The 12,707-nt window shown below is 39.0% G+C and overlaps 1 protein-coding gene across 2 annotated transcripts; it reads right to left on the minus strand.

The window, feature by feature from the left end:
* Nucleotides 1-1,045: 1,045 nt before the first annotated feature.
* On the minus strand, nt 1,046-9,087 carry pfkmb (phosphofructokinase, muscle b). Of its 2 annotated transcripts, XM_063911772.1 has the most exons (23): nt 9,045-9,087; nt 7,853-7,951; nt 6,587-6,660; nt 6,033-6,110; nt 5,613-5,802; nt 5,277-5,442; nt 4,928-4,972; nt 4,624-4,732; nt 4,452-4,547; nt 4,278-4,370; nt 4,036-4,161; nt 3,841-3,905; nt 3,692-3,755; nt 3,459-3,605; nt 3,312-3,382; nt 3,109-3,196; nt 2,863-3,015; nt 2,624-2,788; nt 2,482-2,543; nt 2,146-2,257; nt 1,943-2,042; nt 1,748-1,853; nt 1,046-1,287 (listed from the first exon to the last, which is right to left on the minus strand). In XM_063911772.1, the coding sequence occupies exons 2-23, from the start codon at nt 7,929-7,931 to the stop codon at nt 1,149-1,151; spliced, it is 2,328 nt and encodes a 775-aa protein (XP_063767842.1). In that variant the 5' UTR covers nt 7,932-7,951; nt 9,045-9,087; the 3' UTR covers nt 1,046-1,148. The 2 variants fall into 2 exon arrangements, with proteins under 2 accessions (XP_063767842.1, XP_063767841.1); XM_063911771.1 differs by lacking the exon at nt 9,045-9,087 and having other exon boundaries at nt 4,278-4,547; nt 7,853-8,069.
* Nucleotides 9,088-12,707: the final 3,620 nt, after the last annotated feature.

Consider the following 12,707-nt stretch of genomic DNA (forward strand, 5'->3'; position numbering starts at 1 on the left):
CTCTGAATTGTGGGTGTTGTAGTTGTGTAATTAACCGCTTGCGGCATCTCGGCAGAGCACATGAAATCCTAAGAAAACATAAATTCAGCTGAATTTCGACCATTGAATGGTGAAAGTCAGATCCATGAAGATAAGCCTCGCTCATTTGAAGGAAGGAGGAACCTTTAGTGTAGGCCTATACTAAATAAGCTATAAGAAATATGCTCATATAGGCCTAATATGTTTTGGATGAATAAAAATAAGCTATACCTATAAGGCAAGGGTAAAAAAGGTAGGTTGGGAAAGAGATTTATGTGCTGATTTATGACATGATGTCCTGGTAGCGACATTTAGATTTTATAAAGAGCCTTTTTGTTGATAAAAAAGTAAAAATCATGCTACTCTAGTATACAACAATATATAATGAAAAGCTTCCTGGTGCAAAGGCTTTTTATGGTCAGTATACCCATATAAAGTATGATTCTGTTTCCAGTACATGTGTATAATCCCTTTTTCTTTAATTTGTAAGTGGAGTGATCAGTAAAGATGTTTTAGTTTGAAACATAACCACTAGAAGGCACATGTCCACAGTTCCCTCTCTTGGCCCAATGCAACCGTTCAAACTTCCCATCATCAAGTGTGAGGAGCTGTAGGATCACAAATATTTTCTTACTGTCTTCTGACAGATTGATCTTTAGAGGGCCAAAGGGATAAGTGTACAAAGTTGTGTAAGTGCAAACCATCATGACTTATAACATACCATATTTAAGGTAATCTAATCCTTTCTTTTAAACGTAATAGTTTTAATAAGTCATATTTAATATGTCTTTGGATTAAAAGGTAAGCAAACAATTGGATTATAATATATGACAAGAAATGGAATTTGGAAATATAGAATTAGATGTGACTTAATTGAGATTTGAATGAAATAGAGGGACCGAAAGGACAGTTGAGATGCAAAATACAGAATAAAACACTTGCAAAGAAAAAAAGGAAAGCTATAAATCAGACTACACAAATACAGCGTTATTTGTTTCTGTACAAAACAATCACCTGTGAGACTTGCTGTGTTTGGATATACTTGTGATCTTTATTTATATTGTACTTTTTTATAGAGTCAGAGTTCACAAGGTGCTTTTAATAGAAGACCCATAGACAAACGTAGGCAACTAAGGAACTACAGCTGTCTTCTTGATGACATGTTCTATCTCAGCCTTTTCAGTCGTGTCCAGATTGGTGTTGTACTTGGCCAGGATTTTCAGGATTGGCCTCAGTTTAAGCCACCACTGTATCTTTGGAATACGGTGTCTGTGGAGGAGAACATTTGTTAGTGCAAAGCGAAAATGAAAAGAATCCTCTTGAAGCCTATATGAAGTCAAATAATACACAAGATATTTCTATTTAATGTGAATTACATGATTGCTGACCACTAGGTGTCAGAACGACTCAACAATTAAGTCACCACGAGGGGGCTTAAGCTTCCTATTCTTACCAGAATTGCTTTCTCTTAGTTGGTCATACTTCTTGTTTATTCATTGGTAAATTACACATCACTTGTTGCTTTAACCTATCAACACAATTTGATTTGATCTGTTAACTTCTCTTGCACTTTATGTCTTTGTAAAGGACTTTGTAACTCGGTTTTCAAAGTTATTTTTAATGATGACTTTATTTTACTTTCACTCAGGTTTTTGGTTCACTTAATACAACTGTGCAACGTCAGTAAATATAAAATAATGCAGAACAGATAAAGTAACAATAGTCTTACTCAAAGTCAGTGAGATCTTTAAGGTCTGACAGCGGCTGGAAGACCAAAGACCTCTTCTTCATGCCAAGCACACAGGCTGAATCCGAAGAGTTGGCAAAGATACGACCTGGAGATTTTAGGATACAAATAAAGTATGCTTAATAAACAGAGAGCACATAATTAATCACACCACAACTGTACAAAACATGTCCTTACCATGTCTATAACATTCCTTTAGCTTGTCAGTCAACCATAGCACTGCCTTGATCCCCATTTTGGTGGCAAAATTCCTGTCGAAGGGGCTTGGAGTTCCACCCTTAAAACAAACAAAAGTTTTCCTTATGTCTGTGAAATAAAAGCTGGTGGTAAATAAAATGAGTCTGCCAACAATAACAGAACACCTGCATCTATTGGCTCACCTGCTGCATGTGCCCAAGTACATTCTTCCTGCAGTCAAACACACCCTTTCCCTCCTCTGAATACAGGTTGAAGATAAAGTCTGTGGTGTAATTAGCATTGCATCTCTCATTTCTGAAACAGATGTTAAATATTGTGTGAAAAATTAAGCCACAGATGAAGTTCAAATGTTATGATACGATTAGTTGGGCATTATCTGTTATATGTTGTTTTAAAATTTCCCCTTCCCCTTCTCACCATATTAGATGCAGTTTTGAATATCTGACACAAGACACTGATAGCGATAACCACTAATTACACTCATTTGCTTGGCTAATAACTGGAGTTGGGTAACACACCTCAGGATCAGTCCTCTCTTCACTGTGGTCTTCATCTTCTCCACCAGATGTTCCACATTCATCTACGCAAAAATCAACCATCAGAACTCTAATGTATGTGATCCCTAAGCATCCTCTCTTTGACACATTTACAAGGACAGACCTCTAGATCATGAATGTTGAAATTCTCCTCGTAAATGTAAGCAAAATCAGCTCCGGATGCCAAGCCAGCCATTGTTGCCAGGTAGCCGCAGTGTCCTCCCATAGTCTCAACAATGAACACTCTTCTCTTGGTGCCCGCAGCAGATTGTTTGATCCTGTCACATGTCTGAAAAAGTGAGGCGGTTTAGATATAGTTTTTTGATTGGTCTGTGTTTGTTTTGTGCTCTCTTAGAGTTTTACCATGGTTATAGTATTAAGTGCAGTGTCAGTGCCAATACTGAAGTCAGATCCAGGAACATTGTTGGAGACAGTTGCGGGAACTACGACAATAGGAATACATAGTTCCTCAAACTTCTCTCTAGCCTGCACAATCTGCAGACCCCCAACAAAAGCCTGAAGACAGAAAGGAAGGAGGAAATCAGTCAAATATAATTGATATGCTGTGGTTAAGCAATGGGGTGGTGACTCTTTTTTTCCACTGCTTACCTCAAAGCCGCCAATAATGACTAGAGCATGAATGTTGAACTTAGCGATGCTCAGACTGATCTCATCCATGAAATCTTGTGGCAGTGCCCTTTATAAAAGGGGGGGGGGGAAACACAGGATGCTTGATGGTAAGTTACACATTTATTTAATAAGACAGAAACATGCACTGAACCAATCAACAGTGGCTTGTTGCAATATCTCACCTTTTTGTGCCCAGGTTGGAGCCCCCTTTTCCAGTCCATCCTGCAACTCCAGACCAATCAATAGGCTCAATCTGTACAGGGAAAGAATGCATGTTCTATCATGATCTGAAAGAAAAAAAAAAGTTGTTTTATGTGAGTGTAATTTACCAATCCATGTGCCAGGCCATCGAAGCTGTCATGGACAGCCAGCATCCGGTGGCCCTGCAGGAGTCCGGCCCTGACTGTTGAACGAACGGCAGCATTCATCCCAGCACACGGAGCTCCCACGTTCAATATGGCAATGTTGATATTACTCTGGCACGGGTTCACAGAGACATTTGTCAGAATACAATTCCCACAGTGAGACAGTAAATGCACAAAAAGATGGTTCATTTTCTCACCTTTTTTTCCGGGATGTGCACATGAGCCAGCATTTTGTAGGTGTTCCAATTGTTCTCAAAGCTCCTATTACACAGAAATGTATTTGCATTTACATCTCAACACAATACATAATCATTTTAAATAGATCATGCAAGAGAGCAAGCCTCACTTTCCCCTGAGCTTCACCGCATCGTCAAACCTCCCTTCAGCCATGGCTGTGGTGACATCTTTAGTCTGATGAAAGGACATAGAATTGAATTAGCTGAAAAAAAGCCAAAACTTCTTGCTCATGCAAGTCACTTCTTAGTTCAGTATAAACTGTAAAATAATCATTTGTTTTGCGAATGGGCCAGTTACGACTCACCACTTGAACACACTCCATAAGAGGCAGCCTGACAGCCATGTTTCCAGACAAACTGACCACACATGCAGGAGTTTCTGGTGTTGCCTCCAGCAGAGCCATCACAGACTCCACACCCATCCTGCTGGCCTGAATCATCAAAAGCAGACAATTAGAGGAGCATGTCGTTTGTGTTTATTCACATTGTTTACAAGAAAAAAAGATGAATTGTTGAATATGTAAAAGGGTTGCAGGTGACATATTACCAGGATTCTGTCAAAGGCCGAAGGCGTTCCTCCTCTCTGCACATGGCCTAAGATGGTGGTGCGTGTGTCAAAGCCCAGTTTGCTTGATACCAGCTGTACAGACAGATTATCATTGTGTTTCTCATATGAAGAGCTACTATGTATGTGTGCTGGTATTATGGAGTCATGCCTGACCTTTTTGACGTCCTCACATGTAATGGCTTCACCACTGCGGTCCATCGCTCCCTCTGCAACAATGATAATATTCAAACGGGAGCCACGGCCTCTTTGCTGAAAAGGATAAAGAGAGTCTTCAACATCACAAACAAACTATTATTATAGCTCATCATTGAATAAAAATGTTTACATCTGTCAGTCTTCTGCACAGATGCTCCTCCCATCCATCATCTGGGGGCATTTCCGGGATGAACACCCAGTCAGCGCCACAGGCCAGGGCTGTCACCAAAGCCAGGTACCTGTAGGTGAAGAGTCATACACTAGTGTTCAAATGTTTTGTGTTAAACTGAAAACTAAGTATCCAAAGATCATGTTCCATATTATAAATTTGACTTTTGTCAAAAAGGAAGAGTGTAACCAGCAGTTAAGCTACTGTATCAATTGTTATCAACAACATAACAACCACTCCTGCTCACCTCAGAGACTGTACTCACCCACAGTGCCTGCCCATTACCTCCAGGATGAAGGTTCTCTGGTGACTGCAATGCACAAGAACACATCTAAAATCAAGACTTTTAAAATTGCATGGCAAGTCTTTCCATCAAATAAATATATGAATGGTTACATGCAGGGTAGGAAGTGAGCCCCTAAGTAATTCAGACTTAAGGATACTGTATATGATATATTCTAAATGGCTACTGTCTGGTACCACTGACAGAGGGTTTAGATTGCTAAAGTGTAAATAGATTCAAAGAGTGGCAGTGAAAGGTAGAAATGTTCAGTGAACTGCGGCAGTGGCAGGTGAGAAAAACAATTAATGTCCCACCCTGATTACGTGCATACCTCTGTGCTGTGGTTGTGATGGCATCCACTATCTCTATGATGCGATGAAGGGCAGAGTCGGTGCCAATGGTCATGTCGGTGCCACAGAAGTCGTTGTCAATAGAGCCCACCATGCCAACAATGTTAAGATGGGAGGAGGCCTTGGCCTCAGCTGCTGTGATCTTACCTAGGACCACAGGTGACAACACTCTCAGATACCATTTATTGAAATAACTAACATGTCCAAAACAACATAAACTTGTATGCTAACATCAGTAAGGCAGTTACGTGAAACTAGACCTTTGATATGGGGTTGTGTTGCTGAGAACAGTGAATTGTGTGGTAAAAGGCTCTAACCAGCTTTGAGCAGGATTGCCAGCAGCTCCCTCCACTCTGTTCTGAACTGGTTGGCACCCGTCAGACTGCCATCCCCTCCGATCACACACAGGTTTGTAATGCCCAGCTTGACCAAGTTACAGGCGGCCTTGGTGCGTCCCTCCTTGGTACGGAAATCCTGACAGCGGGCACTTCCAATTACAGTCCCACCCTGCAAGAGAAAAAGGTCTAGCGTTATCCGAAACCTAGGATTCATGTATCACGTCTATTAAGTTCTCAGGTATTTAATGACATGTGGCATTTAAAGGAACATTTGACCTACAGAGCGACATCGTAAAGGTTAAAGGTCATCAAACCCACTTACTTATCACAAGTTAAAAACAGAAGTGGGATAAGGAACTTGCAGATGAATCTGCTTTTGCATCCTCATGCATGTCTCACCAGCTGAAGCATCATCGAAACACTCTCCCAAGTAGCCGGGCGTATATTGTCTCCTCCATCCACCAGACCTTGGTAACCCTGTCAACAAAACAAAATATCAAGTTTGGTAACAGGGGTCATTGCTGCGAAGAAGCTTCAGTCTTAATGACACAGAGATATTTCTACTCTATCATGTACATCTGTTTCAGTCCAACAGTGTTTGTCAACCTTAATGGGATTTGCTGCTTATTTATTGGTAAGATTGTTTTTGTGTGATAGGCCATGGTATGATGCTGTAAGAAGGTAGAGTATTAAAAGCAAATCTCACTCAATATTTATTGCCATTTCTCATGCAAAAATTGGCAGACATTTGCTTTATCTTCAGTATCATATATTCAGTTGTAAGAATATGTTGGTTACATTTTGTGGTTTTAAATTGGTGAACAGACAGCACATGAAAGCTAGCACCTGCAGCTGTGAACATGATGAAAGGCATTTTTAACAATGTTTTCGTATTTGTTTGGACATTGATTCTTTAAATAAAAGAATAACAACACAGTTTTACAGGTTTTTACCTCATGGACAAAATACACCTTGGCTCCAGTGTAAATTCCCACTCGAACTGTGGCCCTCACTGCTGCATTCATACCTGTAGGCATAGTGTTTGAACACATTGTGATTAAAGCACATTAGGTTCATACAGGTGAAAAGTATGATTGAAGGGTATCAAGGGGAAATGGTGGTAAAACGTACCATTATAAAACAGAAGTATAGTAACATTTTAAATGTTTTGCATTGTTGGTTAAATTATCAGTGATAGTGGTTATGCAATCCCAGAAAGATAAGTAGGCCGGCAGCCTTGACACGCAGGGGGTTGCTTAAAGGACAAGATGTGGGTAGATTAACTTCCCTGGTAGCAAAAGAATCTCCATTTACAGTTTAGAGGAGTAGAGGAGAGAAAGAAAAGTGAAGGAAGCCCGTCTCACTTCACCTCCCTACTTTATAAACACATGACAGAAAGGTCATAGCTCTAAAATTAGCCTTCATAACAGATACAGTGTTGAAGAGAGAGAGGAAGAAGAAAGAGATTACAAAACTTTGACCTGATCAGGATGACTAAAAACGTAAAGTTGTAATGACGATATTGGAGAGGAAAAAAGGGTTATTAAACTCTACCAATACCATAAAGTCTTATCAAGATCATAGACAGAAAAACAGACAAATGGACTGCTCACTGTCTCACACCCTCAAACTCTGGGGTTGTGTGGGGTCACTAACCCACTACCCAAAGGTCACAGTGGAAATGTTCCTCATCAAGTTAAAGGTCAGGGGAGAGGCTGTCTGACTCAGGGTTCCTCGACGCTCCAGTTGAAGAAATTCATGCTGCCCTTTTTCATGAGTTAGCTCAATGAGATAGAAGGTCAAGGTAACTCTGCGGCAATAGGAATATCATTAAAGTAATGTAATCACTAGTAAAAATACACGTTGGTTGTCAAATTTGATATGAAAGTGAACGCAATTATGATTGAATATGATACTTAAAATCATCTAGACTTTAGGTCAAACTTTTATTTCTATAAAAGGGCTGCACCTTAAGGTCTTAAGAACACTTAAACCCACATTATACAGATATTTTTAGGCTACAGGTATTACCAAAAACAACAAATGACTTTTCTATATTTCAGGGTTTCTTGATCACTTTATGGGAACAATGTTTCTCTATTTGTCTCAAAACCCTGCTGTTGAGATACTAGGGACTTCCCACCTGCTGAGGCAAACACACAGCACACATGCTCTTAGCACTCCACACTAACATGCCACCCTGGACAGCCTTCACTTACCCTGGGCATCACCTCCTGAGGTAAGCACGGCAATCGCCCGACCTTCTCCCATCTTGCTGGGGTCGATGGTTGGTGCCATAGTCCTGGACCTGAAACCCACTGAGGGAAAGAGGCCTTCAGTGTAAATCTGTGTGAGTACAAGGAGCCTCTCACCTCTAACTCAGACTGTCGCTATGGAAAGTAATACCAGTTGCAAGAGTGCCCACCTTAATTATCCGCTTGGCAGACATTGAGACACACATAGTTACACATTTAGACACACACACACACACACACACACACACACACACACACACACACACACACACACACACACACACACACACACACACACACACACACACACACACACACACACACATAGGCTATTAAAAGTTTTCAGCCCCTCTTATCCGTCACCCCCTTCACAAATTTCCTAATTTGATTGTTTTCAAACATTGAACCACAGTGGTAATGATAATCTTTCCTCACACTTATCTTCTTTTTAATAAATTAAAAAAGCATAATATCTGGAAAATAGATTTCAATTATATAAAGTACACTAAATAATACATTGTTTCATCTTTGTACATCATTCTTTCACAATTGTTCCCATTCAAGACGCATGGGCACCATGAGTGAACATCAGTTTTGCAACAAACTCTGAACATTGCGGGGCATTAATTTTTCTGTTTGTAAATGTATCCCTATTTAATATTGTATTTTTTACATTTGGTGAGTTGTCTTGCTGGAAAATGCGACTTCCTGGTTAAACAACTTTTGCAGACTACAGCAGTCTTATGTTAAATAATAACTCCTTAAAAGAGAGAAGGCTAAACTATACTTACATATGATCAGAACTATTAGTTTGGTTCATCAGCAGGCCTTTATTTCAAAGTATTGATTGAGGTATAATAATATGTAATTAGAATATAACTACTCTTTAGCTGGGCCAAGTTTTATCTAAAAGCTGCAAAACATTGGTACTGTAAGTGTTCCCATTTGGCATGTCTCGTATTAGCTTGTTTTGTACTTGTATACGTCAAAGTTTAGCTAGAGAAGTGAAATGCATGGGAAGCAAAGCAAGGCATGCTTAGCATTTACCTTTCTGCTCACAGCACCTGCAGGTACAACACCAATAAACATGTGCTTTTTGTCACCATATATAATTACATTATGGGAAGGTGATCTCTGAAAATGCAGTCAAGCTTACCAGTGACCCAAGGTTGATCAGAGTTTGAAGTCGACTTGCTTTCCCATTCAGATGTTGAGAGGTCATTTCAACCTGAGGATGGAGAACCATAACACTTTACCCAAATTGTGATCCAGGCTTGTCCGTACTGTGCACGACTTATAGAAACCATCTCCATCAGGCACTCCAGAGTGCAAGGCAAAAATGTACTGACATGATAAACCTTCTCTAATAAAGACAGCACGCTCAAGCATTATTCCTCAACGCGTTGTCTCATTTAAAGCATTCGTGATCACTTTGTAACATCCTCTATCTGAACATGGCAGGTTAGTTTACTCCCACTGGCCTTATCATGCCTTCATATGAGCTGAAGCTGATAGGCTGGTTACTGAGGAGTGTGTTCTGGGGAAAAAAGCACATACATATATTTTGCACATAATTTTATGTAAAACAAAGAAACATATAGCCTTCTCTGAATTTAACAAGTCATAACAGACACAACAGTTCTTTAAAGATTGCTGGTTTTATTTTGTGCTAGAGATGTATATGGTTGTGCATAAACAAGACTGCTGGGTATTATAAATGGATAGCTCCCATTCAAAAAGCCGATAAATCATAGCCTATAATTCACACAACCATTTGTGCTTGGTTTGAAACTTCTCATCGTAAATTATTTCTGTTTCGAGGAAAATCCAACCACCATGATGATACAACTGTTAGTTATTTTTAAATGTACTCCTCTTCCACTGGCAGACACACTATATCCAGTTTGTCTGGATATATCAAACTGAGTAATTAGATACAGCGCAGTACTAGACAAACAAAACAATCAATGTGACCACAGTGAGAATGGGGGTAAATATTGCAGGCAGCTCACTGGAGTTGTCTTTAAATAGATATCTGGATGCAGACACAGTGCTGCTATCTATAAAGCACACAGAAACCCCTCCCCCTGTTCCGCCATTACTGTAAAACTGCACTATCATCTAACTAATGAACATGTCAAAACATGTAATGCTTCTGTATTAATGACCTTTTGACCCGAATATATAAACTTCTTTCCCCCTCAAAAAGACATCTTAAGATTTTCCCATATTCAATAATCAGGTAACTACAATTATTCATACAGTTAAGTGCACGGACTGAAATGACCAGTCAAAAACACACAGCTATGCATGCTGTGTTCAAACCTTGACATTTCTTTCTGAACCAGAGCAGCAGCCAGGCCAGCAGAGAGACATAAAAAGGACCTTGTTGACACAGTAACACAAGAAGTCTTTTTTGGTCTTACTGGCACATTATAGCAATCAACGCACCTTTACACCTCATCCTTGATTACATATATACCCAGTATTTTTACCAGTGTTGGGAAGAAATGAAAAAGTGGTTAAACTTCATACATTTTTGCATATTGAATACACTAGTTAAATTATATTTTTTGCCATTTTTGGTCTTATTTTAGGCCATAAAAGGATAAAGCTGACGAATCAAACAACAGGCCCTGAGCTCAAGTTGGCCAAACAGTGTAAAATGAGCAAGGAATAAATATTTTATGAAGGACATGCATTATTTTTTTGGTTTATGTGTGACAAGTGAACAAATGGAAGATGAGATGATTGAGAGTTTTTTTTGTCATGTGACTATTTTGTAAAATAAATAGTTATGGGTTTTTAATTGTATTTATTTTGTCAATTTTATATATTCTTTGAATGAAGCTTAAAAAAAAAAAAAGAAGCTATATCAACTCCCCTCTATTATAAAGCAACTAAATGTTATTAGTTTCTTAATGGTTGAATCTTTTCCTCAATATAAATGTTGATAAATATCTAAATATAGAACAAGCTCAATGTGTGCATTCATCTCACATCACAATATTTAATGTAAACAATTCCTGGGAAAGTTTGTTAATCCATGTCGCCCTTTTTTTTAAGGTAAACATATTTTATTTTTTATTTGGTGCCCTCCATTACTCTTCATGTAAACTTTACGTGACGGCTTACATGTTCAAGGTTTCAAGGTTTTATTGGTCATGTAGCTGTGATATGAGGTAACGGGTCAGTGTTATTTAAATCACTGCTGATTGACAGCCACTCAGTGGACAGAGAGCTATTCAGCAATGCCTCTGTGACACTTGAGTGACTCTCATAGCAGAGCAGGTTGAGATTAAAATAGTGAAGCAGAGGCAGCCTGACAATGTGAAAGCACACACACACACACACACACACACACACACACACACACACACACACACACACACACACACACACACACACACACACACACACACACACACACACACACACACACACACACACACACACACACACACAGAGTTAACACCTTCTTAAACATTAAAATCAAAGACATTTTTAAATGACTTTACAGGCCCAATGGCCTCAATTTCAAGGACCCAACACAGTGTAGATGGAGAACTTCGCTTGCTTCCTGCTGTTTAACATGCGTCCTTTGACCCTCAATTAGTGATGCACATGACGGTAACACTTTCTCAAGACAGGCGGAACGTGAAATATTGACGCAAAAGCGGGAGACATGTAAACAGGGAAAAATGGCCATATTTAATAATAATTTAATAATATTCAAGCAATTTCAATGAGCCAGGTCTATTTATGTCCATCTTTAAGATTTACAGGCCTTGATACATTTTTTTCTGAGATTCACACAGCATGAACAGTTTTTACATTTAAATTGGTCCTCACAAAAACAGTACAAAAGCAATGAAAACAAATATCATGATAAATAGAAATGAGAATATTTGCCATAGTTATATGTTGTTATATGAGAAGGTCATGACTCGACGTTAACTAACGTCATACTTTCCTGCCAGCAACATGACTTCTAAAGCAGACACATCACTGTGGAAAAAAAGTGAGTTTGTCATAAACGCACGTCTCCGGGGGTGGTTGTTTGTGCAGAATCTTTCCAATACTCTGCGCCCCAGGTGGGTTAAGCGATGTGCATCCCTCTCTTGAGGCAAACCCCGATCAATAGCACCATTTCCAGGTAATCCTCCCTCCTGTCTTCCCAGACAGTATTAACACTCGCACAGCCTGTAATAAACAATATGGATCAATACAACACCGGTTCAACACAAAAACACTTCCACCTCAGATAATGCAGTGAAATGTTGACAGCATATCGTTACAATCTGACCCCTCAAAGCCTCCAGTTATGTAAAACATAATGACTTGTATTACGGCAACGCAGTTCTCTATGATAGCAAAATAGTTTCCAAATGAGGACATGCAATTTAATTATTTGAATAAAGAAACTAATCCAGCATTTAGAAATATGAAGCTGCATGTTCATCATTAGACCAACATTGTGTGATATCACAATTTTGTTTTACTATACATATATCTACTATCTTACTATACATATTATATCTTGGTTCTGTCACGTAGCTGCATAAATAGTTACAACCGAGTATTGTGGTCTTTGTAACAGTTATTAGTAAAGATTATACAGGGACGCTCCATTAACTAAAATCCAGTGTAGATTCTTTTGTCGTTTGACTTTTTTCAACCAAAGTAAAATCAATGGTTCCAGTTTTCTAAAATATGAGTCTTTAGTGTTTTTATGTGAATATCTTCAATTTATGAGTTTGAACATGTAAGAGTCATCATAATGAAATGTAATGTCAGTACTATGCTGTGCTTCAGTGCA

Source organism: Eleginops maclovinus, chromosome 20 (assembly GCF_036324505.1).
Source record: "Eleginops maclovinus isolate JMC-PN-2008 ecotype Puerto Natales chromosome 20, JC_Emac_rtc_rv5, whole genome shotgun sequence".
Taxonomy (NCBI): Eukaryota; Metazoa; Chordata; class Actinopteri; order Perciformes; family Eleginopidae; genus Eleginops; species Eleginops maclovinus.